Source organism: Calonectris borealis, unplaced genomic scaffold (genome assembly GCF_964195595.1).
Source record: "Calonectris borealis unplaced genomic scaffold, bCalBor7.hap1.2 HAP1_SCAFFOLD_40, whole genome shotgun sequence".
NCBI classification, from domain to species: Eukaryota; Metazoa; Chordata; class Aves; order Procellariiformes; family Procellariidae; genus Calonectris; species Calonectris borealis.
The window spans coordinates 1,746,985-1,773,288 of record NW_027441454.1 but is presented as its reverse complement, the minus strand read 5'-3'; the positions used below and the strand labels follow the sequence as shown (position 1 = coordinate 1,773,288).

The 26,304-nt window shown below is 54.9% G+C and overlaps 1 protein-coding gene across 1 annotated transcript in view; it reads right to left on the bottom strand.

Moving 5' to 3' along the window:
* The window catches only part of LOC142076291 (antigen WC1.1-like), a 186,932-nt gene that overhangs the window by 15,902 nt on the left and 144,726 nt on the right, over positions 1 to 26,304 (bottom strand). Inside the window, exons 4-11 of the mRNA XM_075138643.1 lie at positions 6,998 to 7,312; positions 6,203 to 6,315; positions 3,826 to 4,129; positions 3,425 to 3,739; positions 2,833 to 3,147; positions 1,913 to 2,227; positions 1,456 to 1,491; positions 228 to 323 (exon numbers count right to left, since the gene is read on the bottom strand). Coding sequence (XP_074994744.1) covers positions 228 to 323; positions 1,456 to 1,491; positions 1,913 to 2,227; positions 2,833 to 3,147; positions 3,425 to 3,739; positions 3,826 to 4,129; positions 6,203 to 6,315; positions 6,998 to 7,312 — 1,809 coding nt within the window. The remainder of the gene's footprint in view (positions 1 to 227; positions 324 to 1,455; positions 1,492 to 1,912; positions 2,228 to 2,832; positions 3,148 to 3,424; positions 3,740 to 3,825; positions 4,130 to 6,202; positions 6,316 to 6,997; positions 7,313 to 26,304) is intronic.

The following is a 26,304-nucleotide window of genomic DNA, read 5'->3' as shown; positions in this document are numbered from 1 at the left end:
AGCCCCTTCCCTCGCTCCTCGGGTGCCACATTGGGTGCAGGGGCAGGAAGAGAGGGGCTGTCCAGCTGGTTGGGGGAAGCTCCTCTCCCGATGCTCTCCCCACAGACCACATGGCCCCAGCGCTGCAGGAACCATGGGCTGGGGGGCTTCAGGGGATCAGCTCTGGTTGGGGCCAGGGGAAAGGGTCCTGCAGATGTGCCTCCCGCTTGGGGAGGACCCCTACCCACCTGAGCGACCAAACCTTTCCTGCTTCTCCCACGCTGGGCTGTAACTGATCTCCTCATACACGGCCTCGGGGAAGAGCTCCTGAGCTCTCCTGGAGCCTGTGGACAGAGACAGGGCTGGCCCAGGGAAAGGCAGAGGGGGATGGGACCCCACTGTGCTCCCCCAAACCTGTTCCTTTGGCCAGCCCAGGACTGGTCCGACAGCACAGCCCAAATGTGCCGTCCAGGCACATCCCCCGTGAGGGCAACGTTGCTGTGGAGATTATCTGGGGCAGCGTCACCCTTGCATCATCCTTTCGGAGACAGCGCTCATGCCCCTCTGGCCCCTGGGTCCTGCCTCCCTTGTCTGACCCCGGAGCAGCTCCCATGTCTCCTGTCCACCTGGAGCTGCCCCCTATCTGCCCCACGGGTCTATAGCAGGGCCCCTGTCCTGCCGGGTGGTGGGCAGGGCTGGGCAGAGGGACAGCCTGGGGGCCTGACACCACGGAGATGGACCCTACTGCCTCACGCTCCTCCTGTTCTCTCCCTTGCCCCAGAGCCCCCTCCAGCACTACCCAGAGCGCTGCCAGCCTTGGCCATCCCCACTCTGCCATTTCCCTGCTCGCCCCATCGCGAGCTCCCCCCGCCTCCGGGCTCTCTCCACCCCTTGCTGCTCGTGCCCCACAGCCAGGCAGTCAGTGGGGTGGTGCATGAGGCAGATGGCAGCACACAGCCTCATCCCCCCAGCCCTGCCTGTGCCTGACAGCCCGCAGCACCCCACAGCCCTTCCAGCAGGCTTCTCCCCCTGGCACCGCTGTGGAAGGACCCACCTCTGTGCCCAGCCCTGGCACGCAGCACTTGCCCGGCCAGGAAGGCCAGGAGCAGGCAGAGGAGGGCCCCCAGGATGATGCAGATGATGACGGGCACTGAGACTCTCCCGCTGCTGCTCAAACGGCCCCGGGTGGGATCTGCATGGGCGAGAACATGGAAGGGGCAGCACCAGGCCTGGAGAGCTGGGGGCAGCCCCACTCCTGACTCCCATCACACACGGCAGCAGGGGGTGCAGAGCCCCAGGGCTGAGTGATGGGGAAGCTTCCACCCTGCTGAGCAAACTAAAACCCTCCCCAACCCCCCCCACCACCCCAGTGCCTCCTCCTGGGAGTTTCACACCCCAGCAAGGAGCCCCTTCCATCCAGCTGTGGGGCACAGCCTGGCCCCGGGGATACCCAGTCCCAGCGGGAGGACAAATTACCTGCTCGGGGTGGGGATGCTGTTGTCCTGGGTGTAGCTGCAGAGGAGGAAAAGGAGAGCTGGGCTGAGAGGGTGGGGGTGTGGGTACCGGGGAGCCTCCTCCCCAACACACTGTGTGTGTGTCTGTAGATGTCCCTGGCACATCCCACCCAAATTGCCCCTCCGGTAGTGCTAGAAAGGGAGGCCGGGACAGGGTCCAGCGCCGCTGCTCTGGGCAGCAGGCAGGATGGCACAGGCAGCCCAGGGCATAGCCCTGGGGCTGCAGGGCCCCATGGGCAGTGGCCGGAGGACACCCAGTCCCACCACGGCTGCTCCCCACCTGGCACCAGGCTCCTGCACTCTGCAGGAACCTTCGTGCTCTTGGCAGGTCAGGGGCCATGCCAGGACCAAGCGGGCGAAAGGCCTTCCCCAGCTCCCTGCCAAATACCCGAGCAAGGGGTCCCAGCCCTGCCGCTCACCTGAGCAGCGTACGGCCGCGTCTTCCTTATGCCGGCAAGCACCGCCATCCCCGGGCCGGGCCCAGCAGTCCTGCAGGGACGGCTCCGTCCCCTGGCACTCCACCTGCTCCAGCCAGATGGGGCCTTGCCCCATCCCAAATGCAGCCTCCTTCAGGGCAGACAGCGCGGGGCCACAGCCCAGCTGCCTGCATGCCACCTCGGCATCCCGCATGTCCCAGGAGTCGTCGCACACCGTCCCCCAGGAGCCACGGTGCCAGACCTCCACTCTGCCTGAGCACCCATCCTCGCCTCCCATGGCACGAATCTTCTCCCTGTCTGGAGAAAGCAAAGACCTCCCAAGGCACTGAGACAGCCCGCAGAGCCCTGCCAGACAAGAAGGGTGCACAGGGGAGCAGCTCAATACCTGTGCAGCTCGTGGAGTTGGGGCACGGGGCCAATGGGGCTGGGGACATTTCTGGGCGTCCCCCTGAAGAGAGAAACACTGTAGTGAAGGGGCTGGTTGGGGGATGGTGCAGAAGAGAGCGAGGCTGAGCTCTGCTTGTGCCTCCCCGTACCATCTTTGTCACGGCAGCAACTGAACCCCGGTCATTCAGCGGGCATGCGCAGGCCTGGGGGGACCCTGATTGCTCAGCCCCTAAAGGTCCCTGGTTCACAGAGCAGCAGTAGTGTGTCTGTGGAGGGGAGGCTCTTCTGAGCCCTGTCTGGTCTCTTCTGAGACCTCACCTGGGGATGCCTCTGCCTCCGCCAGGCGCTGCTGGCAACCTGGGTGGCAACTGCTGCTGGATGTGTGTGGCTGTGGTCACATTTGTGCCACCGGGGTGACATGGAAAGGAAAAGCCCCTCCAAGCTCTTTCTCTGCCTTTGTGGCAGCGGGGAGCAGGAGCTGGGGTGACACTGGTGCCCAAGTGGCTCAGAGTTACCTTTGCAGGTGATGTGGATCTCGTCTCGCAGGTCTTCGCATGACTGCGGGTGCCAGGGAGTGGAGGGACACTGCCAGAAGGAGCTGGTTTTCTCCCCACACTGCACATTATCCAGCCACGCAGGGCCAGACACCCTGCCATAGGGCAGGCGTGTTTCCAGGGATCCTCCATCCCCGCAGCCCAGCTCCTTGCATGCCAGCGACACCGTATCGAGAGTCATCGAGTTGGAGCAAATGCTCCCCCACGTCCCGTTGTAGAAAACCTGCAGGCGCCCGGAGCAGCCGTCGCTGTTCTCCAGCCTGAGGGCCATGAACTCTGGGAGGAAAGGCAGCAAGGGGGAAGAGGCTGGTCTGGGGCTGTGGGAGAGGGGACGCCTCTGCACTCGCCAGGCCCTCAGCCAGGCAGGGGCACGGCCAGCACGTCCCCCTTGCACCCAGGGGCAGAGGGAGGTCCCTGAGGGGGACTGAGGGTCCGCAGGACAGGCTCGGGCAGGAGCTTAGAGGCAGCCAGGGACAGCCTTGGCCATGCGCGGCTCTCCCCACGTCCTGGCCTCCCCGGGAACCAGGCTCCCACCACACCACCCAGCACAGACCTGAGCAGATGACTCCCGCGTCCTCTTTGTGCCCACAGTCGTGCTGCCCCCAGGGCCCGGCAGGGCAGTCCCAGAGAGCAACTTCGGCCCTGGAGCAATTCACGGCACCCATCCAGATCTGCCCAGAGCCTTCCCCGAACCGAGCGGAGCCGGCCGCCTCCACCGCCCCTCCACAGCCCAGCTGCTGGCAAACGACGGCAGCATCAGAGAGGTCCCAGCCATCATCGCAGACAGTCCCCCAGCTGCCCTGGTAGTAGATCTCCACTCTCCCGGCGCAGCGCCCGGCCCCGTTCACCAGCCGGACCTGCTGGCTCCCTGCAGTGGGGAGAAACCCCAGTTGCTGCCAGGGGCTGGCTGCCCACCCACCCCATCATCTGGGGGGCCCGGGCAGTGCCGCTCACCCCCGCAAATGACTCCCACGTCCTCCGCAACCCCTGCTGCCAGCGCACTCTCGGGCAGGGAGGTGTTGCAGAGGCTCAGGTTGGTCTCATGCCCTGCGCACCGGACCCCTCGCAGCCCTACGGGGCCCGTCCCTCGCTCAGGCTTTGGGGGGTTGTAGGCTGTCTCTGCCTGTCCGCACTGCAGCTGCCGGCACACCACGTTGGCCTCCTGCACATCCCACTGGTCATCCAGGACTCTGCCCCAAGTCCCGCGCTGGAAGATCTCCACTCGCCCGTCGCACCGGCTCCCTCCACCCACCAGCCGCAGGGATGCAAAGCCCGCTGACCCTGCGGAGAGCAGAGATGCCACGGCCATTGGCGGCACTGGGGAGCACGGCACCCTTCAGGAGCAGGAGGAGGGGGAATTCTCCGACCAAACAGGGCAAGATTGAGCCTTGGGCCGACGAGAAGTGAGGGCAAAGCATGGGCCCACTCTGCAGCTCACACCCAGCTCTGCTGCTGCTGGGGGCACCCAGGAGCTCCTGCCTGGGTGGTGGGATGAAGCTCTGCAGGGCACTCTGTGGAGGTGGGATGTGGTTGTCTGCAGCCAGGGGGTGGAGCAGAGCCCCGCAGCCCCGTCCTGGATTCATCCCACAGTAGGAAAAGCCAGGAGGCCAGGCCTGGTAGTGGCGCTGCCCTGGGGGCAGATGCCTGCTTCCGTTCAGCCCTCAGCTCTCCCACGGTAGAGCAGTCAGTCTGAGCAGGCAAAGCCCTCCAGAAGGCTCCTGGGGAAGCAAGGGTTTCTCCAGGGAGAAATTCAGCCTGGGGCTGCTCTGGGAGCCCTGCTTTGGGTGGCCATGTCGCACACAAAGGGCAAATGGAGTTCATGCAGCATTTTCCCGGCACTCACCTGAGCAAATGACAGCGGCGTTGTTCCCATGGGAGCAGGGTGAGGCCCCCAGGGTGATCACTGGGCACTGTCCCAGGTGGGCTTCAGTCCCGTCACAGTGGAATGAGTCTCTCCAGACAGGTCCGGTTCCTCTCCCAAAATGCCCTCCTCCAGGAATGGACTCAGCAAACCCGCAGTTGAGTTGACGACAGAGAACGTGGGCATCCGAGAGATGCCAGCGGGAGGCACAGAGGGTGCCCCAGGTCCCCAACACCTGGACCTCCACTCTCCCCGCACACGCCGTGCTGCCGTTCACCAGCCTGAACCCTGTGTACTCTGGGGACAGAGGAGGAGAACTGAGGGTGGGCCGGTGCTCTTGTACCCTCGGTAGCTGGCGGAGCGGCCAGCGGGACAGCATGCCTTTCTTCTCCTTCTGCCCTATTTTCATGCTGCAGACAACCCATCACCCCTTCTGTCCTCGTGCCCGGCCCAGCACGGTCCTTGCTCTGTTTCCCACCCTGGGGTTCAGCACCCCACCCTGAGTCCTTACGTGTGCAGGTGACAACAGCGCTGTTCATGTGGGTGCAGGGCTGGTCCCTGGGGGACCCCCTGGGGCAGGAGGCGAGGAGGGATTCATTCCCCACACACTGCAGCTCTCCGGCCCAGATGGGACCCACCCCTTCTTCAAAGGGAGCTGGCCCAGCCACAGGCAGGGCCACACCGCACTGCAACTCCCTGCAGACCACACCAGCAGCTTTGGCACCAAAGTGGGAATCACAGACAGTTTTCCACTGGTCCCCGTCATGGACCTCCACACGTCCTGAGCAGTGGCTCTTCCCTTCCACCAGCCGGACAAATCCTGGAAAAACCAAACCAACTGGCAGTTGGATCCTGGCCCAATCTCTGGCAGTTAAATGCCCACTTTCCCACATCACCTCCAAGCAAGCTGTGACCAAATTACCCATTGCACATCCCAGAGGAAGCTGTTGGGGGACTGTTGGTGACACAAGCACGTCCAGGCCCCCCAGCACCCCTTCTCTACACCATCACAGCACTAGAGGGTCTGTGTCTGTCACAGCACCAGGCACCGCTCAGACAATCTGCTGCGGCACAAGGTGCCCTGTGCTGCCCGGCGTGGTCCCCCCAGCACTGCAGTGGGGTGCGCAGTTCAGGTCTGGGAGAACTGGCCCAGATGGTAATGACTGCTGCAGCCTGCTCAGCCTCTGCAGAGCTTGGGACCAGGCAGGACCATCACCCTGATGCAGCCAGAAATGCACCCTGCTCCCAGGGCTGTTCTGGGTGTTGGGAGGTGCCTGTTAGGGGCAGATGTCACAGAGCACAGAAATGGTGCAGCTGTTCCCATGGCTGGTGCCTGTCCAGACCTCTCCGATGCCTGCTCGGAGGGCACGTCCTCAGCCAGGCACACAGTGCTCTGCCTGGAGGTGCACAGGTCCCAAGCCAATGGCCAGGCAGAGGGGCAGGAGACCTGCATGCCCCCTCGGCTCGCACTGGCTCAGAGAGTAACAGCAGGCACAGATGAGAGTCAGTAAGTGCTGCCAAAGCCTCTGTTTCGTGGGGAGCCATGGGAAGGCAGGAGAGGTTGGGCTGCAGGTCAGCACTGCCTGCATGGGGCCGTGTCCCCGTGGGGCTGTCACAGCCCCAGGGATGTCCCAGGACCAGCCTGTGCACGTGGTGATGCAGAAGGGAGCAGCCAGAGTCAAGCAGCTGCCAAGCTCCTAAGCCTCGCAGTGCTGGACCACACAGCCGAGCCCTGGGGACAGGCAGCCAAGGGCTCTGTGCCACCCTGTTCCTCTCCCAGGGCCCAGCACTCACGCCCTCTGAAAAGCCCTTTGGATTCAGCTGAGGTACTCATGCCTGTGAAGGGGAGTGACCCAGGCGGACCAGCATCTCATGCCATTCCTCCAAGGGGTGGAGTGCCACGCAAGTGCCCCCTGGTTTCTCCAGCACAGGGACCCCCAGCATTGTTGGCTGGGAAGTGGCAGAATGGGTAGAGATCAGTGCAGATCAGTGGACACCCCGGGGCAGGGATGGAGGATCCATCTGCACCCCAAAACACTGACTGAAGAGGGGCTGAGACACTGGGGCAGGGTTAGTTCACCCTGGGGTGGGCTCCCTCTGGGCTTTCCCAGGGACTGGGAACACCAGCAATGGCAGCCCCAGCTCGGCCGTGTGCCCGGCCACATTGGGCAATGTTCCGGTGCTCATTTGGTGCTCCCTGAGGGCACAGCCAAGGTCCCTTCCCCCGTCACATCCCCAAAGGTGAGCAACAGGTTGTTCTCTTACCTGAACATGTCACTCCAGCGTCACGTCTATGACCACAGTTATGTTTACCCCATCCTCTATGTGGGCAGTCAGACAGGGCAGATTCGGTGCCATTACAGCCAACATCATCCATCCAAATGGGGCCAGATCCTGGCCCAAAGTGTCCGTACCGAGGAGCTCCAACAGCAGACCCACAGCCCAGCTGCTTACAAACCACTGCCGCATCGTTCATGCTCCAGTAGTCACCACACACGGTCCCCCACTTGCCCCTGTGTTTCACCTCCACTCTCCCAGCACAGCGCCTGCCGCCATCCACCAGCCTCACCTCTGCAGCACCTTCAAACACCAACATGGGACCAGTCAGGAGAGTGCCAAGGCCCAGCTCTGCAGGTCTGGGGGAACGCCCTGGCCATGTCCGAGATACCAGGGTGGGGGCCCTCTCCCCTCCAGGCTGTCCCCAGTGCAGTACGGGGGTCCCTTCTATCCCCACGCGCTGCACAAGGCTGGGGGTGTGCAGTTCTGGCCCTGCTGGGTCATTCGCCATCCCACCACACAAGGCACCTTTGCCCACCCCAACGGCCACCTACCCCCTGCCCACGCACACCTCCACACTGTGCCCAGCCCTGCACAGGGCACCCGCTCTTCCCCAGCCCACCCCTCTTCCCCTGAACAGCCCCGGGTACCCAGGCCGGCTTCCCATGCAAACCACCTGCCCCCGCACCATCCAAACCCACCCCCACCCCCAGGGCTTTCCGAGCTCCCACCGAGATGATTCCAATGATCTCCCCACCCACAGCCCCTCCTTGCCCCTGCTGTCAGCCCAGCCCCTGCGCTGGGCCGGACCCCCCAGGAAGGATGTCTCTCTACGCAGATGTCCCCGTCCCCTTCTCTCTTCGGGGCCCAAACTGCCCTCAGGGGGTCAGGGCTCCCCTGGAACCCGGAGGCAGGGAGCAGCACACAGACCCTCCGGGGCACCCCAGAGGTTGACAGTGCCCTGGGCATCTCTGGGTGCTGCCATCGCCAGCTGGGCCACCACCGGCTCCAGAGGCCACCACCGGCTGGGGAAGAGAGGGTCCCAAAAGGGTGTCTACGAGTGTCTATGAATCCAGCCAGGCACAGGCTGCCCGAAATGCCGGAGCCCTGGAAAAGGAGATTCTCTCTCCCACCCAGACAGGCAGGCACAGGGTCCATGGACTCGAGCACCTTCTGACCCTCAGCTCAGTAGCACCTCAAAGAAACCCATTCCCAGACAGATCCTATGACCATGCTGGCGCCCGCTGGCCCTGGGCTGTGGGACAAGGGAACGGGCACTTACCGCTGCACAGCTGTACCCAGAGGAGCAACCACAGCATCTGAGGGGACAGGAGTCCCTCTGTGCCCATCCTGAGCCTCCTGCCCTGCCAGCACATCCCTGCTGCGCCACGCTCCCTGCCTCAGCTCCTGGGGCCTCCTGGGGACAATGATGACAGGAGGGCAATATATCTCTGCAGATCCCAGCCCAGCTGCAGGAGGAGCCAATCAAAGCAGCAGGACCTTTTTAGACATTATCGGGAGCTATCTCCCCTCCGACACAGCCCAGCCCTCCAATGAACTTCTCCAGCGCCGTTCGTGACCATATATGAGAGACGGCTCTGCTGCAGGTGTCACGTCACTGTGGTGGGGGGCCGTCACAGGACAGGGCAGGTTGTTGGGGGGGAAATGGGGTTTTCACCCCTGGAACCCTCTTGTGTTGACCCGGAGCACTGAGCATCTCCTACGCCAGGCCCATCCAAGAGCCCAAGGTGAGAGAGTCCAGCCGTCCCCGTGCCAGGGGGACCCGAGGGCTGGGGTTGCAGCAGGGTCTGTGTCAGGAAGGGAAGGAAACAGCCCCTGCCCCTGCTACAGACCCCCCTCTGCTGGCAGCAGCAGCTGCGAATGGGCCTTAGCCCAGGCCAGAACCTCATCCCAGCAGTGCTGGCTCCCCCTTCCTTCCCTGCAGAGCCCATGGAAGACCCCTCCCAGGAGCCAGCGCTGGGACACGTCCCTGCCCTGGCAGCAGACGAACAGCCCAGAGGCTCAGACACATCCCTGGCTCTCAGCGTGTCACCACGGGGCCGTTATTCCCCGCCGGCGCATCGGGAGCCGCAGCCTGCAGGTGCACAAACCACAGCCCACGTGGCCTCACGGCGCTCGCCGCGCTCCCCCCGCAGCGCCCAGGCAGGAAGTCTGTGGTTTCCTCGTGGCACCGTGCCCGGGCACAGCCCTGGCGTGCCCCCGAGCCACCCCCACCCCGACTGCTCCAGCCAGGGCTGCAGGGGCTGCTCCTTCGGCCTCGCAGACACAGGGCCGGGCAGCTCCCATCCCCCGGGATGCCCTTGTGGCAGCACACGGCCGCTCTGCACCGAGCCCCACAGCCACGGGGTGCCATCGGTGCCACGGCTGCTGCCACCCTCCTCCTGCCACTGCTGCGTGCCCATGAGTTATACTGGTGGTGACCTCACACCCTCCTACTGCCGACACCGTGTGTACGAGTTACGCTGTCACACGTGTGCGCGGCGTACGGACTTCTGCTGACCTTGGTTCTTCCAAAAGGCCGCATTTGGGCATGGCCTGAATATTATTCTGGTGACATCAGAAGCACCTACACAAGCTATGTGCCAGCTCCTGGCCTATCAGCTACTCAGGCACCAGTGACAACGCAAGCTCATACACAGCCCCTGGCCTATCCGCTACTCAGCCACAGATGATGTCATAGCATCTGCCTCTCATATTGGCCTGCTCCTGGCCTATCGGCTATTCAGGCACCAATGACGTCATACCACTTACAGAAACTACGGGCCTGCTCCTGCCCTATCAGCTCCTCAGGCAGCAATGACATTATAAGCACCTACACATGCCATGGCCTATCTGCTACTCAGCCACAGATGATGTCATAGCATCTGCCTCTCATATTGGCCTGCTCCTGGCCTATCGGCTATTCAGGCACCACTGACCTCATACCACCTACAGAAACTACGGGCCTGCTCTGCCCTATCAGCTCCTCAGGCAGGAATGACATTATAAGCACCTACACATGTCATGGCCTATCTGCTACTCAGCCACAGATGATGTCATAGCATCTACCTGTCATATTGGCCTGCTCCTGGCCTATCGGCTATTCAGGTATCAATGACCTCATACCACCTACAGAAACTACGGGCCTGCTCCTGCCCTATCAGCTCCTCAGGCAGCAATGACATTATAAGCACCTCCACATTCCATGGGCCTACTCCCAGCCTGTGAGCTACTCAGGCATGATGACCTCATAAGCACAGACACAAGCCATGGTCCTGCTCCTGGCCTATCAGCTACTCAGGCACCAGTGACAATACAAGCTCATACACAGCCCCTGGCCTATCTGCTCCTCAGCCACACATGATGTCATAGCATCTGCCTCTCATATTGGCCTGCTCCTTGCCTATCTGCTACTCAGCCACAGACGACGTCATAGCATCCGCCTCTCATATTGGCCTGCTCCTGGCTTATGGGCTATTCAGGCACCAATGACCTCATACCACCTACAGAAACTACGGGCCTGCTCCTGCCCTATCAGCTCCTCAGGCAGCAATGACATTATAAGCACCTACACATGCCATGGCCTATCTGCTGCTCAGCCACAGATGACGTCATAGCATCTACCTCTCATATTGGCCTGCTCCTGGCCTATCGGCTATTCAGGCACCAATGACCTCATACCACCTACAGAAACTACGGGCCTGCTCCTGCCCTATCAGCTCCTCAGGCAGCAATGACATTATAAGCACCTACACATGTCATGGGCCTACTCCCAGCCTGTGAGCTACTCAGGTATGATGACCTCATAAGCACAGACACAAGCCATGGTCCTGCTCCTGGCCTATCAGCTACTCAGGCACCAGTGACAACACAAGCTCATACACAGCCCCTGGCCTATCTGCTACTCAGCCACACATGATGTCATAGCATCTGCCTCTCATATTGGCCTGCTCCTGGCCTATCGGCTATTCAGGTATCAATGACCTCATACCACCTACAGAAACTACGGGCCTGCTCCTGCCCTATCAGCTCCTCAGGCAGCAATGACATTATAAGCACCTCCACATTCCATGGGCCTACTCCCAGCCTGTGAGCTACTCAGGCATGATGACCTCATAAGCACAGACACAAGCCATGGTCCTGCTCCTGGCCTATCAGCTACTCAGGCACCAGTGACAATACAAGCTCATACACAGCCCCTGGCCTATCTGCTCCTCAGCCACACATGATGTCATAGCATCTGCCTCTCATATTGGCCTGCTCCTTGCCTATCTGCTACTCAGCCACAGACGACGTCATAGCATCCGCCTCTCATATTGGCCTGCTCCTGGCTTATGGGCTATTCAGGCACCAATGACCTCATACCACCTACAGAAACTACGGGCCTGCTCCTGCCCTATCAGCTCCTCAGGCAGCAATGACATTATAAGCACCTACACGTGCCATGGCCTATCTGCTGCTCAGCCACAGATGACGTCATAGCATCTGCCTCTCATATTGGCCTGCTCCTGGCCTATCGGCTATTCAGGCACCAATGACCTCATACCACCTACAGAAACTACGGGCCTGCTCCTGCCCTATCAGCTCCTCAGGCAGCAATGACATTATAAGCACCTACACATGCCATGGCCTATCTGCTGCTCAGCCACAGATGACGTCATAGCATCTACCTCTCATATTGGCCTGCTCCTGGCCTATCGGCTATTCAGGCACCAATGACCTCATACCACCTACAGAAACTACGGGCCTGCTCCTGCCCTATCAGCTCCTCAGGCAGCAATGACATTATAAGCACCTACACATGTCATGGGCCTACTCCCAGCCTGTGAGCTACTCAGGTATGATGACCTCATAAGCACAGACACAAGCCATGGTCCTGCTCCTGGCCTATCAGCTACTCAGGCACCAGTGACAACACAAGCTCATACACAGCCCCTGGCCTATCTGCTACTCAGCCACACATGATGTCATAGCATCTGCCTCTCATATTGGCCTGCTCCTTGCCTATCTGCTACTCAGCCACAGACGACGTCATAGCATCCGCCTCTCATATTGGCCTGCTCCTGGCTTATGGGCTATTCAGGCACCAATGACCTCATACCACCTACAGAAACTATAGACCTGCTCCTGCCCTATCAGCTCCTCAGGCAGCAATGACATTATAAGCACCTACACATGTCATGGCCTATCTGCTACTCAGCTACAGATGATGTCATAGCATCTGCCTCTCATATTGGCCTGCTCCTGGCCTATCGGCTATTCAGGCACCAATGACCTCATACCACCTACAGAAACTACGGGCCTGCTCCTGCCCTATCAGCTCCTCAGGCAGCAATGACATTATAAGCACCTACACATGCCATGGCCTATCTGCTGCTCAGCCACAGATGACGTCATAGCATCTGCCTCTCATATTGGCCTGCTTCTGGCCTATCGGCTATTCAGGCACCAATGACCTCATACCACCTACAGAAACTACGGGCCTGCTCCTGCCCTATCAGCTCCTCAGGCAGCAATGACATTATAAGCACCTCCACATACCATGGGCCTACTCCCAGCCTGTGAGCTACTCAGGCATGGGTGACCTCATAAGCACAGACACAAGCCATGGGCCTGCTCCTGGCCTATCAGCTACTCAGGCACCAGTGACAACACAAGCTCATACACAGCCGCTGGCCTATCTGCTCCTCAGCCACAGATGATGTCATAGCATCTGCCTCTCATATTGGCCTGCTCCTGGCCTATCGGCTATTCAGGCACCAATGACCTCATACCACTTACAGAAACTACGGGCCTGCTCCTGCCCTATCAGCTCCTCAGGCAGCAATGACATTATAAGCACCTCCACATGCCATGGGCCTACTCCCGGCCTGTGAGCTACTCAGGCGTGAGTGACCTCATAAGCACAGACACAAGCCATGGGCCTGCTCCTGCCCTATCAGCTCCTCAGGCACCAGTGACCTCAAAACAACCTACACGTACCTGTCGTGGTTTAACCCCGGCCAGCAGCTAAGTCCCATACAGTCGCGCGCTCACTGTTTCACTAAATAGAAAGTTAATTGTGTCCCAGCCAAAACCAGTACAATGCCAGGTGCCTGCTCCTGCCCTATCAGCTCCTCAGGCACCAGGGACCTCACAAGAACATGTACACCCATTTGCCATGTACTTGCTGTTGAGGGCCTCAGCCTCCGGTGACCTCACAAGCACCTAGAAAGGCCATGCACCTGGTCCTGGCCTATCAGCTATTCAGCCAAGAGTGACATCACAAGTACATACCCAAGCCATGTGCCTCCCTCTTGCCTATCATCTACTCAGGCATCAGTGACCTGACCACCACAAAGCCACCTACTTGCTACCTACTCGCCTACGAGATGTGAAGGTACAGGTGACCTCACAAGCTACGTGCCTACTCTTGGCCTATCAGCTACTCAGGTATCAGTAGTGTCACAACCACTTACACAAGCCATGTGCCAGCTCTCGGCCTATGATCTACTTAGGCACCAGGGACCTCACAAGCACATACCAACCTATTTGCTATGTGCCCACGTGGTGGAGTGGCCCCATGTGGCAGCCCCCACCCAGTCACTTGCTCACTCCCCACCAGTGGGATGGAGGAGGGAACTGGAAGAAAAAAAGCGAGAAAAAAAAATCTCCTGGGTCGAGATGAAGACAGTTTAATAAGTGCAGAATCAATCGCTCACAGCAGGAGATCAATGCCCAGCCAGTCTCTGAGTAAAGGACACTTCAAAGAACACACCCTCCTCCCCAGTTTTATTGCTGACCATGACATCACGTGGTGTGGAATATCCCTTTGGTCACTTGGGGGTCAGCTGTGCTGGCTTTGTCCCCTCCCAGCCTCTTGCCACCCCCAGCCCCCTCACTGTTGGGGCAGAGGGAGAAACAGAGCAGGCCTTGACGCTGGGCAAGCGCTGCTCAGCAATAGCTACGATGTCAGTGTGTTATCAGAGCTGTTTGGGCCACCAAGGCAAAGCACGGCACCAGAGGGGCTGCTAACAAGAAAATTCACTTCATCCCAGCCAGACCCAGTACAACCTCCACCCCTTATTCCATACCGTGTGCATCCTGCTCAGGTCCTACATTATTCAGTACATTTACATCCACCACCACCACTCCCTTCCCCATCCCTTGGCATGACATGCACACAGCATACTGGGTTTGGCTGGTGTGGCTCAGGTGGACGTGGGCAAGTGCCAGCACCCTCCTGACTTCTCCCCTCACTCAGTCAGCCAGAGCTTTTTGAAACATGCAATCAGGTCATCAACCTAAGGACAAGGAAACCTATATAGCCCCCACCTGCACCCCACAGGGGTCTTACAGGTACCTGTCAGATCCCCCACAACCACGGGGAAAGGGAGTTCCCCACCAGCACCCTTCCTCTCTCTTTGGCACCTCGAAATCCAGTTTGGAGTTCATGGGCTCATTGGCTGGTTTGTCTGGCTCACGTGATTTTTTGGGGGATTCCTTTTGCCTCTTTTCCATAGTGTCCCCACGCACATCTTCTTCTGAAGTTAACATTTTGTCCTGGTTTTCCACGTTCGCAGACAGGGCTTCCACAGGTCTGTTCCATGACCTGTGGAGTTCGGGGGTGTCCAGACCATGTCCTGGCCCTAACTCACAGGGTCTGGGTTTTCCTGTCGCTCTCTGGTTCTGGTCCCCTTTGTCTGGTCCATGACCTGTGGGGTTTGGGAGTGTCCTGCCAGTGTCCTAGCTTCGACCCACATGTGTTGGGGTGTCCGGGCCCTGTCTGGTCCATGATCTGTGGGTTTCGGAGATGTCCTGCACGTGTCTTGTCTCTGAGCCTCGGGGTTTGGGGTGCCCTGTCCCTTTCTGGTCCATGGCCTGTGGGGTTTGGGGATATTCTGCCAGTGCCTGTGCTCTGAGCCATGTTGTTTGAGGTGTCCTGTCCCTGTGTGTTTCATGACCTGTGGTGTGTTGAAGTGTCCTGTCCCCATCGTGGCCCTTACGCACGGGGTTTGGGGTGGCCCGTCCCTGTCTGGGCCATGACCTGTGAGGTTTGGGGTTGTTCTGCCCATATCCTTGCCCTGACCCTTGGGGTTTGTGATTCCGGGAGACTGTCTGGTCCAGGATCATTGCGGTTTGGGGAAGTCCTGCCCATGTCCTGGCCCTGAGCCTCGGGGTTTTGTGTTCCCTGTCCTTCTCCGGTCCATGACCTGTGGGGTTTGGGCTTGTCCAGCCCATGTTGTGGCTTTGACCCATGTGGTTTGGGGTGCCCTTTCTTTGTCTGGTCCATGACCTGTGGGGTTTGGGAGTGTCCTGCCAGTGTCCTAGCTGGGACCCACGTGTTTCGGGCAGTCCTGTCCCTGTCTAGACCATGACCTGTGGGGTTTGGGATGTCCTGCATCTGTCTTGGCCCTTAGCCTCGGGATTTGGAGTGCCCTGTCGCTTTCTATTCCATGGCCTGTGGGGTTTGGGGATATCCTGCCAGTGTCCTTGCGCTGAGCCATGGGGTTTTTGGTGTCCTGTCCCTTTCTGGTCCATGACCTGTGGGGTTTGGGGATGTCCTGCACATGTCTTGCGACTGAGTCATGGGGTTTGGGGTGCCCTGTCCCTGTCTGGTTCATGACCTCTGGGGTTTGGGGATGTCCTGCCCATGTCCTGGCCCTGAGCCACAGGGTTTGGGGTTCCGGGTCCCTGTGTGGTCCATGATCTTTGGGGTTTGGGGATGTTCTGCCCATGTCCTGGCCCTGAGCCACGGGGTTTTGGGTTCCCTGTCCTTGTCTAGTCCATGACCTGTGGGTTTTGGGCTTGTCCAGCCCATGTCGTGGCTCTGACCCATGGGGTTTGGGGTGCCCTTTCTTTGTCTGGTCCATGGCCTGTGGGGTTTGGGGATATCCTGCCAGTGTCCTTGTGCTGAGCCATGTTGTTTGGGGTGTCCTGTGCCTGTCTACACCATGACCTGTGGGGTTTTGTGTGTCCTGCACGTGTCTTGTCTCTGAGCCACGGGGTTTGGGGTGCCCTGTCCCTTTCTGGTCCATGGCCTGTGGGGTTTCGGGGTGTCCTGCATGTATCTTGGCCCTCAGCCACGGGGTTTTGGATGCCCTGTCCCTGTCTGGTTCATGACCTGTGGTGTGTTGAAGTGTCCTGTCCTCATCGTGGCCCTTACGCACGAGTTTTGGGGTTGCCCGTCTCCGTCTGGTCCATGACCTGTGGGCTTAGGGGGTGTCAAGACCATGTCCTGGCCCACACCCACAGGATTCGGGTTTCCCAGTCCTTGTCTGGTCCATGACCTGTGGGTTTTGGGCTTGTCCAGCCCATGTCGTTGGTCTAACCGATGGGGTTTGGGGTGCCCTTTCTCTGTCTGGTCCATGGCCTGTGGGGTTTGGGGATGTCCTGCCTATGTCCTGGAACTGAGTCACGGTGTTATGGGTTCACTGTCCCTGTCTGGTTCACGACCTGTGGGGTTTGGGGCTGTCAGACTCATAGCCTGGCCATAACCCACAGGGTTTGGGTTTCCCTGTCCCTCTCTGGTCCATGACCTCTGGGGTTTGGCCTTCTCCAGCCCATTTCATTGGTCTAACTGAAGAGGTTTGAGGTGCCCTTTCTTTGTCTGGTCCATGACCTGTGGGGTTTGGGAGTGTCCTGCCAGTGTCCTAGCTGCGAACCACGTGTATTGGCGTGGCCCGTCCCTGTCTGGTCCATGGCCTGTCGGGTTTGGGGATATCCTGCCAGTGTCCTTGTGCTGAGCCATGTTGTTTGGGGTGTCCTGTGCCTGTCTACACCATGACCTGTGGGGTTTGGGGGTGTCCTGCACGTGTCTTGGCCCTGAGCCACGGGGTTTGGGGTGCCCTGTCCCTTTCTGGTCCATGGCCTGTGGGGTTTCGGGGTGTCCTGCACGTATCTTGGCCCTCAGCCACGGGGTTTGGCGTGCCCTGTGCCTGTGTGTTTCATGACCTGTGGTGTGTTGAAGTGTCCTGTCCCCATCGTGGCCCTTACACACGGGGTTTGGGGTGGCCCGTCCCTGTCTGGTCCATGACCTGTGAGGTTTGGGGGTGTCCTGCCCATATACTTCTGCTGACCCACAGGGTTCGACGTGTCCTGTCCCTGTCTGGTCAATGGCCTGTGGGGTTTGGGCTTGTGCAGCCCATGTCGTGGCTCTGACCCATGGGGTTTTGGGTGCCCTTTCTCTGTCTGGTCCATGACCTGTGGGGTTTGGGAGTGTCCTGCCAGTGTCCTAGCTGCGACCACGTGTGTTGCGATGTCCTGTCCCTTTCTGGTCCATGACCTGTGCGGTTTGGGGATGTCCTGCACGTGTCTTGCGCCTGAGTCACGGGGTTTGGGGTGCCCTGTCCCTGTCTGATTCATGATCTCTGGGGTATGGGGATGTCCTGCCCATGTCCTGGCCCTGAGCCACAGGGTTTGGGGTTGTGGGGCCCTGTCTGGTCCATGACCTGTGGGTTTTCGGCTTGTCCAGCTCATGTCGTGGCTCTGACCCATGGGGTTTGGGGTGCCCTTTCTTTGTCTGGTCCATGGCATGTGGGGTTTGGGGATATCCTGCCAGTGTCCTTGCGCTGAGACATGTTGTTTGGGGTGCCCTGTCCCTTTCTGGTCCATGGCCTGTGGGGTTTGGGGGTGTCCTGCACGTATCTTGGCCCTCAGCCATGGGGTTTGGGGTGCCCTGTCCCTGTCTTGTCCATGACCTGTGGTGTGTTGAAGTGTCCTGTCCGCATCGTGGTCCTTACACACGGGGTTTGGGGTGGCCCGTCCCTGTCTGGTCCATGACCTGTGCGGTTTGGGGTTGTCCTGCCCATATCCTTGTCCTGACCCACAGGGTTTGGTGTGTCCTCTCCCTGTCTGGTCCATGACCTGTGGGGTTTGGGGATGTCCTGCCCATGTCCCAGCCCTGAGCCACGGGGTTGAGGGTCCCGGGTCCCTGTCTGATCCATGACCTGTTTGGTTTGGGGGTGTCCAGCCCATGTCCTGGCCCTAACCCACAGGGTTCGGCGTTACCTGTCCCGCTCTGGTCCATGACCTGTGGGTTTTGGGCTTGTCCAGCCCATGTCGTGGCTCCGACCCATGGGGTTTAGGGTGCCCTTTCCCTGTCTGTCCATGACCTTGGGGTTTGGGGACGTCTTGCCAGTGCCCGAGCTGTGAACCACATGTTTTCGGGTGCCCTTTCTCTGACTGTCCATGTCCTGTGGGGTTTCGGAGGTGTCCTGCCAGTACCCTTGCTGTAACTCACGTGTTTTGGCATGTCCTGTCCCTTTCTGTGCCATGGCCTGTGGGGTTTGGGGATATCCTGCCATTGGCCTTGCGCTGAGCCATGTTGTTTGGGGTGACCTGTCCCTGTCTGGTCCATGACCTGTGGGTTTTGGGCTTGTCCAGTCCATGTCGAGGCTCTAACCCATGGGGTTTGGGGTGCCCTTTCTTTGTCTGGTCCATGGCCTGTGGGGTTTGGGGATATCCTGCCAGTGTCCTTGTGCTGAGCCATGGGATTCTGCGTGTCCTGTCCCTTTCTGGTCCATGACCTGTGGGTTTTGGGGGTGTCCTGCACATGTCTTGCGCCTGAGTCACGGGGTTTGGTGTGCCCTGTCCCTGTCTGGTTCATGATCTCTGGGGTTTGGGGATGTTCTACCCATGTCCTGGCCCTGAGCCACGGGGTTTTGGGTTCCCTGTCCTTGTCTCGTCCATGACCTGTGGGGTTTGGGCTTGTCCAGCCCATGTCGTGGCTCTGACCCATGTGGTTTGGGGTGCCCTTTCTTTGTCTGGTCCATGACCTGTGGGGTTTGGAGGTGTCCTGCACATGTCTTGCACCTGAGTCACGGGGTGTGGGGTGCCCTGTCCCTGTCTGGTCCATGACCTCTGCGGTTTGGGGGTGTCCTGCCAGTGTCCTAGCTGTGACCCACATCTTTTGGAGTGTCCTGTCCCTGTCTGTTCCATGACCTGTGGGGTTTGGGGGTGTCCTGCACGTGTCCTGGCTCTGACCCATGGGGTTTGGGGTCCCGTGTCCCTGTCTGATTCATGACCTCTGGTGTGTTGAAGTGTCCTGTCCCCATTGTGGCCCTTACGCACGGGTTTTGGGGTTGCCCGTCTCTATCTGGTCTATGACCTGTGGGGTTTGGGGGTGTCCTGCCCATATCATTGTCCTGGTCCGCGGGCTTTGGGGTTCTGGGTCCCTATCTGGTCCATGACCTGTAGGATTTGGGGATCTCCTGCCCATGTCCCAGCCCTGAGCCACGGGGTTGGGGGTTCCGGGTCCCTCTCTGGTCCATGACCTGTTTCGTTTGGGGGTGTCCAGACCATGTCCTGGCCTAAACCCACAGGATTTGGATTTCCCTGTCCCTCTCTGGTCCATGACCTGTGGGTTTTGGGCTTGTCCAGCCCATGTCGTGGCTCTGACCCATGGGGTTTGGCGTGCCCTTTCTTTGTCTGGTCCATGACCTCTGCGGTTTGGGAGTGTCCTACCAGTGTCCTAGGTGCGACCCACGTGTGTTGGAGTGTCCTGTCCCTGTCTGTTCCATGACCATTGGGATTTCGGAGGTGTCCTGCACATGTCTTGGCCCTGAGCCTCGGGGTTTAGGGTACCCTGGCCCTTTCTGGTCCATGGCCTGTGGGGTCTGGGGATATCCTGCCAGTGTCCTTGCGCTGAGCCATGGGGTTTGAGGTGTCCTGTCCCTTTCTGGTCCATGACCTGTGGGGTTTGGGGGTGTCCTGCACTTGTCCTGGCTCTAAGCCACGGCGTTTGGAGTGTCCTGTCCCTTTCTGTTCCATGGCCTTTGGGGTTTGTGGATATCATAGAATCATGGAGTCATTAAAGTTGGAAAAAACATCTAAGGTCATCGAGTCCAACCATCAGCGTAACACCACCATACCCGCTACACCATGTCCCTAAGGGCCTCATCTACATGTCTTTTAAATACTTCCAGGGATGGTGACTCAACCACTTCCCTGGGCAGCCTGTTCCAAGGCCTGACCACTCTTTCAGTTAAGAAATTTCTCCTAATGTCCAGTCTAAACCTCCCTTGCCGCCACTTGAGGCCATTTCCTCTCGTCCTATCGCTTGTTACTTGGCAGAAGAGACCAACACCCACCTCGCTACAACCTCCTTTCAGGGAGTTGTAGAGCGCGATGAGGTCTCCCCTCAGCCTCCTCTTCTCCAGGCTGAACACCCCCAGTTCCCTCAGCCGCTCCTCCTCAGACTTGTGCTCCAGGCCCTTCACCAGCTTTGTTGCCCTCCTCTGGACACGCTCCAGCACCTCCATGTCCTTCTTGGAGTGAGGGGCCCAAAACTGAACACAGGATTCGAGGTGCGGCCTCACCAGTGCCCAGTACAGGGGCACGATCACCTCCTTGCTCCTGCTGGCCACACCATTTCTGATACAGGCCAGGATGCCGTTGGCCTTCTTGGCCACCTGGCACACTGCCGGCTCATGTTCAGCCGGCTGTCAACCAGCACCCCCAGGTCCTTTTCCTCCGGAATATCTCAGAGAGGGACCCTTGTCAAATGTTCACAGCTGCTTAAAAGTCGAAGGGGTAAGGAAGCTTTCAATTTTCAGCTAAAAAGGATTTTAAAATATATATTTATTTGAGAAGGAAGCATCACTACAGGAAACGTCTTTTCAGTGTGGCTTGTAAATTAATCAGTTAACGTCTCATCATTTGTAAACGCACATGGTTATGCTTTTAGGAACACAGTAGTTGCCTGTCAAAGGAAAGCACAGCCGTATCAGCCCTGAAAGATGAACTCTGCCCCTCCTGTCAGTAAGTTTAAAAATGCAACCTCACCAGACCCCACAAAACCCAAATAAAAACACCAGTCCAAGACATCAGCCATAAAAGGAACCCACCACTTTGTCTAGAAAAAGAATAAACTGCTCAAATTATTGAATTAAAGGGGTTTACCGTGAAGGAGTAGCCTTCAAAAACTGACAAAACGGATTTCTTGTATTTTATTAGGCCACAGGCCGTACTATCCAAATAGTTTGGGCAGTGTGAGAATTTAATAGTATTCTCCTTGCTATCAGACCCAAACCAATTTTTAATAATGATGAAAACATGGGTTCAGAGCACAATCCTGTGATTTTTTTCTCCATTGCAACCACAATCCTGCCTCCCAGCTCCCTACTGGAAGAGCTTGCAGGAACAAAGTCCTCAGGCCACTGGTTAGTAATGGGCTGCAGTGCTTATTGAGGACTAATACTGACGTGCAGTTTTTCCACAAGTAAAAAGGGTAACTCGTATCTTGTTCCTTTTCCAGTATATTGAATTATATTACGCCACAAGCAGCAGTTAAGCTGACCCTAGTAAAACATTATCAGAAAGACACTTGAATCACTGCTTATTATGCCTCAAAAACATAGAATGTAAATGCAACTGCTCTCCTCAAGAGGTCACTAAACTGATCAGAAGAGAGATTAAAACCCTTCCTTGGAAAAAGCTCTTGTCCTTTATTACCTAATGCAGTGGAAGAATTCAAGGGAGCAGTTTTTGCAGACTCTGGGGAAAAAAAAAATCTACATGCAGAAGATGATTCCTCACTCCAGTTCATCACGCCTTCTCTATACGTTTAGGAAAGCACATCCAACAGTACTGTATTACGAACTCAAGAGTTCTTGAAAATGGGCCTTTGGAGAGGAGCACCCAGATCTGGAAAAAAAGACCTTCTTTCAAATTTCCTTCTTTTCAGAATGTTTTGTACCTAGTTATGATAAAAAGGAAGCCTGATCAAGTATTTTGCAGCTTCACGCTCCATATGCCACTCCTTTTTACATGTGGAAAAACAGCCTATGTTCCCTCATGGCAGGCACAACCACTGTCATTTAGTGGTTTTTCAGAAGCAAACAAGAAGTTAGGAAAGCTCTCTGTTGAAGTCTAGCATGAAACAGTCTAGTATTGACCAGTAACTGAAACAGAACAGTTCATAAACTATTAACTAGTTCTTGTCTTTTTTAGGAAGCAGTTATTATATGGCCTGCAGGCAACAGACTAATTTCTTAAAGGAGATGATTGCATAACAACAATTATCAAAAGCAGCAGATAGATAATTAATGTACTATTTAGTACGTTTGCCCAAAGGCCATCTTCCAATGATCCTACATTCTTGTGTCTTTTTTTTCCCTTTAAATTTCTACTGAAGTAGAATTTCTTCCTGCCAGTTCCTCCAATCAGTCAAGTAGAAACAACATCTCCATGGAACTTGTATACAGCCCTCAGATAATACTGCAGAAGAATTGGAAAAAAAAAACCAAACCCCAAAACCAAAAACCAAACCCAAAACCCCAGCATTGACAGTCAATGTATTCACTCCCATTTCAAACAGAAGACTAAACAGAAACTAACACAAAGCAAGTGGGAAAGGGGACAGGAAATAGGAGGAACAGGCTGGTCTCACTGCTGGAGTGCTACATTTAAATTAGAGTGGTTTCCTAAAACCCGATAGCTTGGCTAAACTAAAGCTTCAGCCAGGAAGGATCACAGTGGTGCTGGACGGCGCTAAAACAACGGGCATGACTCTGCATTTCTGCAGCCTGTAAGGACAAATACCAACCAGAGACCCTTGCAGTTACTGAACTAGTAACACTAAAACAAAAAGGATCCACTTTCTTGATTTGGCTGTAGTAACAGTAGGACAGCAGCACAAATTTGGAAGTGTAGAATGACAGCTAACAGAAGAGCAAGACAATGGAGAAATATTCAAAGTATAACCTTTTGTGCATCCTTTTTAAAAAAATCTCAACTAATTTTAATTTTGCTGCTTTACTGTTCAACAATAATCGGCGAGCTTTGCAGTGATTTATTCCTACCACACTAAGATCCAGGTTCTGCTTTGAAATACATACAGAAATATGTGTATTAAAAAAAAAAAAAACAAAACAAAAAAACCCCACCACACTTTAGACCAAGACCTGGGTTAGCTTTAAGAATAAAGCTAATTGTGTCTCCAACACCAGAAGCACCTGAGGCCGCAGTGCTTCTACAGTGAGAGAGAGAGAGGACGTGTAAAGAGAGATGCAAGGCTTCCACCCTCCCTATGGCTACCCACAACCCAAATCAGGTACAGTCAGAGCAAACAAGAAGGAATGTTTTTGCTTTGTCTTTCCTTTACTTTAATTAGTTCTAACTAACACTAAGTCTTCCTTCCCCCTCCAGGATTTTTCCTTCTTTTTAATTTTTTTTTTGAGACATCTATGTTAGCTTATGGCAAGGTGCCACTTAGACATGTAATACAGACATGCCAGGGAACACACGTAACTAAAGGAATGTTAACTTTATTTATGAACACGTGATTTGTGTTTATAGACATGCTAGCAAACAAAGAGAAAAATAACTTGTCAAGAAAGAAAACCCCGTCTGAATCAGATCAAATATTTAAATGCGGTTTACATAAATGCATTACATTAACTGCTAGGGTCACTGTTAAACTAACTCAAACTCCCAATGAGAGGCATTCATGTCCAAAAAGGAATTCAAACCAGTCAGTGATAGAATTACGGATGCCAGATTTAGACTTAGTGCTTTCAGACCTACCTACGAAAAGTTTTTGATTTTAAGTTGATTGTGTACCATTCCACGAGAATCAGAGGCTGTATTCTTCACAGAACACAGACCCAGAGTTCATGAATTTCTAGATTAAGTTATCCTAACAGCTTATCAAGTGATCAGATCCAGTGATCCAGGGTCAGTGTAATGCCTCACGCTATTCTAGTGAAGAAAAAACAGTTATACTTAAAGATTAAATAAAAAATACCACATAGTAATTTTTATCCTATAAGGACTATTTTGAAATGTGTAGTTACAGATAGTATTTGACCCAAGCGGCAAATCAAGATCTAGACCATTACCAGCCAAGTATTTCCTTGTGTTAGTTATTTCTATTTTAGCAGCAGAACGACAGTGTTTTCAAACCTGAAGAAAAACGCTGCCCCTTTTCCAAATGTAAATTCAAAGTGGCAGTATCCTAAAGAAAAGCTTAGCCTTTGGGAAATTAAAGCAGCATCCAGCCCTGAAGTCACCCAGATCCAAAAATGTACTGCAGGCGGAGGTTAAGAAAAATGACAGGGATTTTACCCTTTACAAGTGCACCAGGCTCTAACCTTGTGCCAAAATTTGTACACTGGGTTTTAGGTGTTCTCATTTGCAAACAAACTATTAAACTAAACTGTTTCGACAGATAAAGTGGAAAGATCAAATGCAGAACTTTAGCATACCACTCTGTGTAGCAACGATATTTAAATTCACGGCAATCTATTAAAGACATTTATGCACTCGGAGCGGCCCAAACAATATCACTTCAGTTAACACAGTTTTAGGAACAAATACCCAAGTCTTTAAGGACATGAAAAGGAAGCATTCAGCTGCACGGAACTGTCCTCAGAACGTATGGGATATGTTGGTTTTGGTATTTGTTTGAACCCCCAAGTCAAAAGTAAGAAACAGTACCAAGTTTAACAATAATGGTTTCTCAGTGGTTTTTGATAACATTTTCAAAAACCATTAGGCAAAAAAAAGTATTTAAAAACAAAACCTAAGTGATACAACGTCAGAATGGCAAAAAATACACTCCAAACAATTTTTATTGCAAGGAGCAAAAAGCACACAACAAGCTACACAAACATACTTATTCCTAGCTATACACAGGCAGATGTAGGACATGGCACCATGTTCAGTTGTGCAAACCTTGAACCTGCGTGATCTAAAAACGATCGTGCATTACCTGCAGAACACAAAGTCATTCAGGAAATAGTCATTCAGGCGTATCCAATATGAAATACAATGCATTACTAGGCACGAACACCAATAGCCACATTAGAACTGTGCAAATGATGGCATTACTCAGGTTTGACTATGCTGAATCAAATACATTGTATTTACAACATGTACTATGTTTTACTGGAACATATATTAAGTTAATGTTTGGAAAATTAATCCAAGGCTACATTGTTTAGAATTAAGTGCAGTGTGCAGAAAAAAGGGTGAGATTGTGTTTTTACATACTGCTTTTGGTGTTCCACTCCCTGGCTCAGTTTGACTTCTAGAAAAAGAAATAAAGGTGATCAGAACTTCAAATAAAGCACTTGTACCAAAAACATAAAGCAGTGAAAACAGATTATAAAACCTGAACATCAAAACATTATGTTCTGATAGTCTAGTGAATGTGGAAATTTATTCGTATAAATAACCTGCTCTCTCTTGGTACATTCAGTGCAACTAAAAAAAACCCCCAAAATCCTATTTCGACTTTGTCACAAATTACTCTAAGACTTACAGGTATAGAACACAACAGTGCAAGAGGAAGTCCTCAAATATTTTGTCTCTGCTATGTAAGTATCAAAAATATGAAGTCTGTACAACAGTTCTGTGTTCTTAAATAACCATCAAAATACGAAGGTAACTTTAGCCAACCTGTCTATCGCTAGTATTACAAATAGGTACCAGATAGAGTCCTTTAGTTTCTAAGAAAGAACAGTGATAGTCTAGACACTTCCAAGTGCACGTTTACTTAAGTGAAATAAACCAGTCACCTGACAAATAACAAAAATGTCAGCAGCATCGTCTTTAGAACAGGGTTTCTCTGTGGAAGCCCAAGCACTGTTGGCTTAGCCATGAAAGTGCCAAAATACTAAATGTGTTACATATGCTATATTGACTAAAAACAGTGGTAGAAATGTCACCTGAAAGCAGGTCCTAGGCCTTTGTGTGATTTAGGAGACCTGTGACAAAAGAAAAAAGGTCTTTGCCAGTATTTGTTTCAAGATAATCTTGAAAACGCTACAATATTTTAGGAAATATTTATTAAATTTGAAAACTTGCTGAGATTCCACATACTCATAGGTCTGTATCTGCACGCTACTCATCATGAATCAGCCATGCAACCATTGATGTCGTTAACAAACAATTCACACATCATCCAAAGTGTCCCATGAGCAGAGGCAATTCAAAGGCTGCTGTGCAACTGGTGTACAAATAGAAAGGCGCACGCTCCCTGCCACTGCTAGAACACCACCAGGCTCGCAATGACAGCCACGGACCTCCTGAAGTTGAGGAAGGACAAGGACATCCTTTAGATTACCACAGCATGGATTCTTCATACATTGACCTTCAAGAGCGTACTAAAAGGAGAGTAACGCATTTTTGAAGGCCTCTCCACCATTACAGCATACATTCATCATTCCCAAACATTCACCACTCTACCAGTTGTTTCTGCAATGTTCACAGCTGAAAGACTAGAAAGCTAATCTGCCTGGTTAATTTTCAGCGCTAGAACAGCAGTGCCATTCCTTCCTTATCCCCTTATACATACAGGTATGTATCTGACC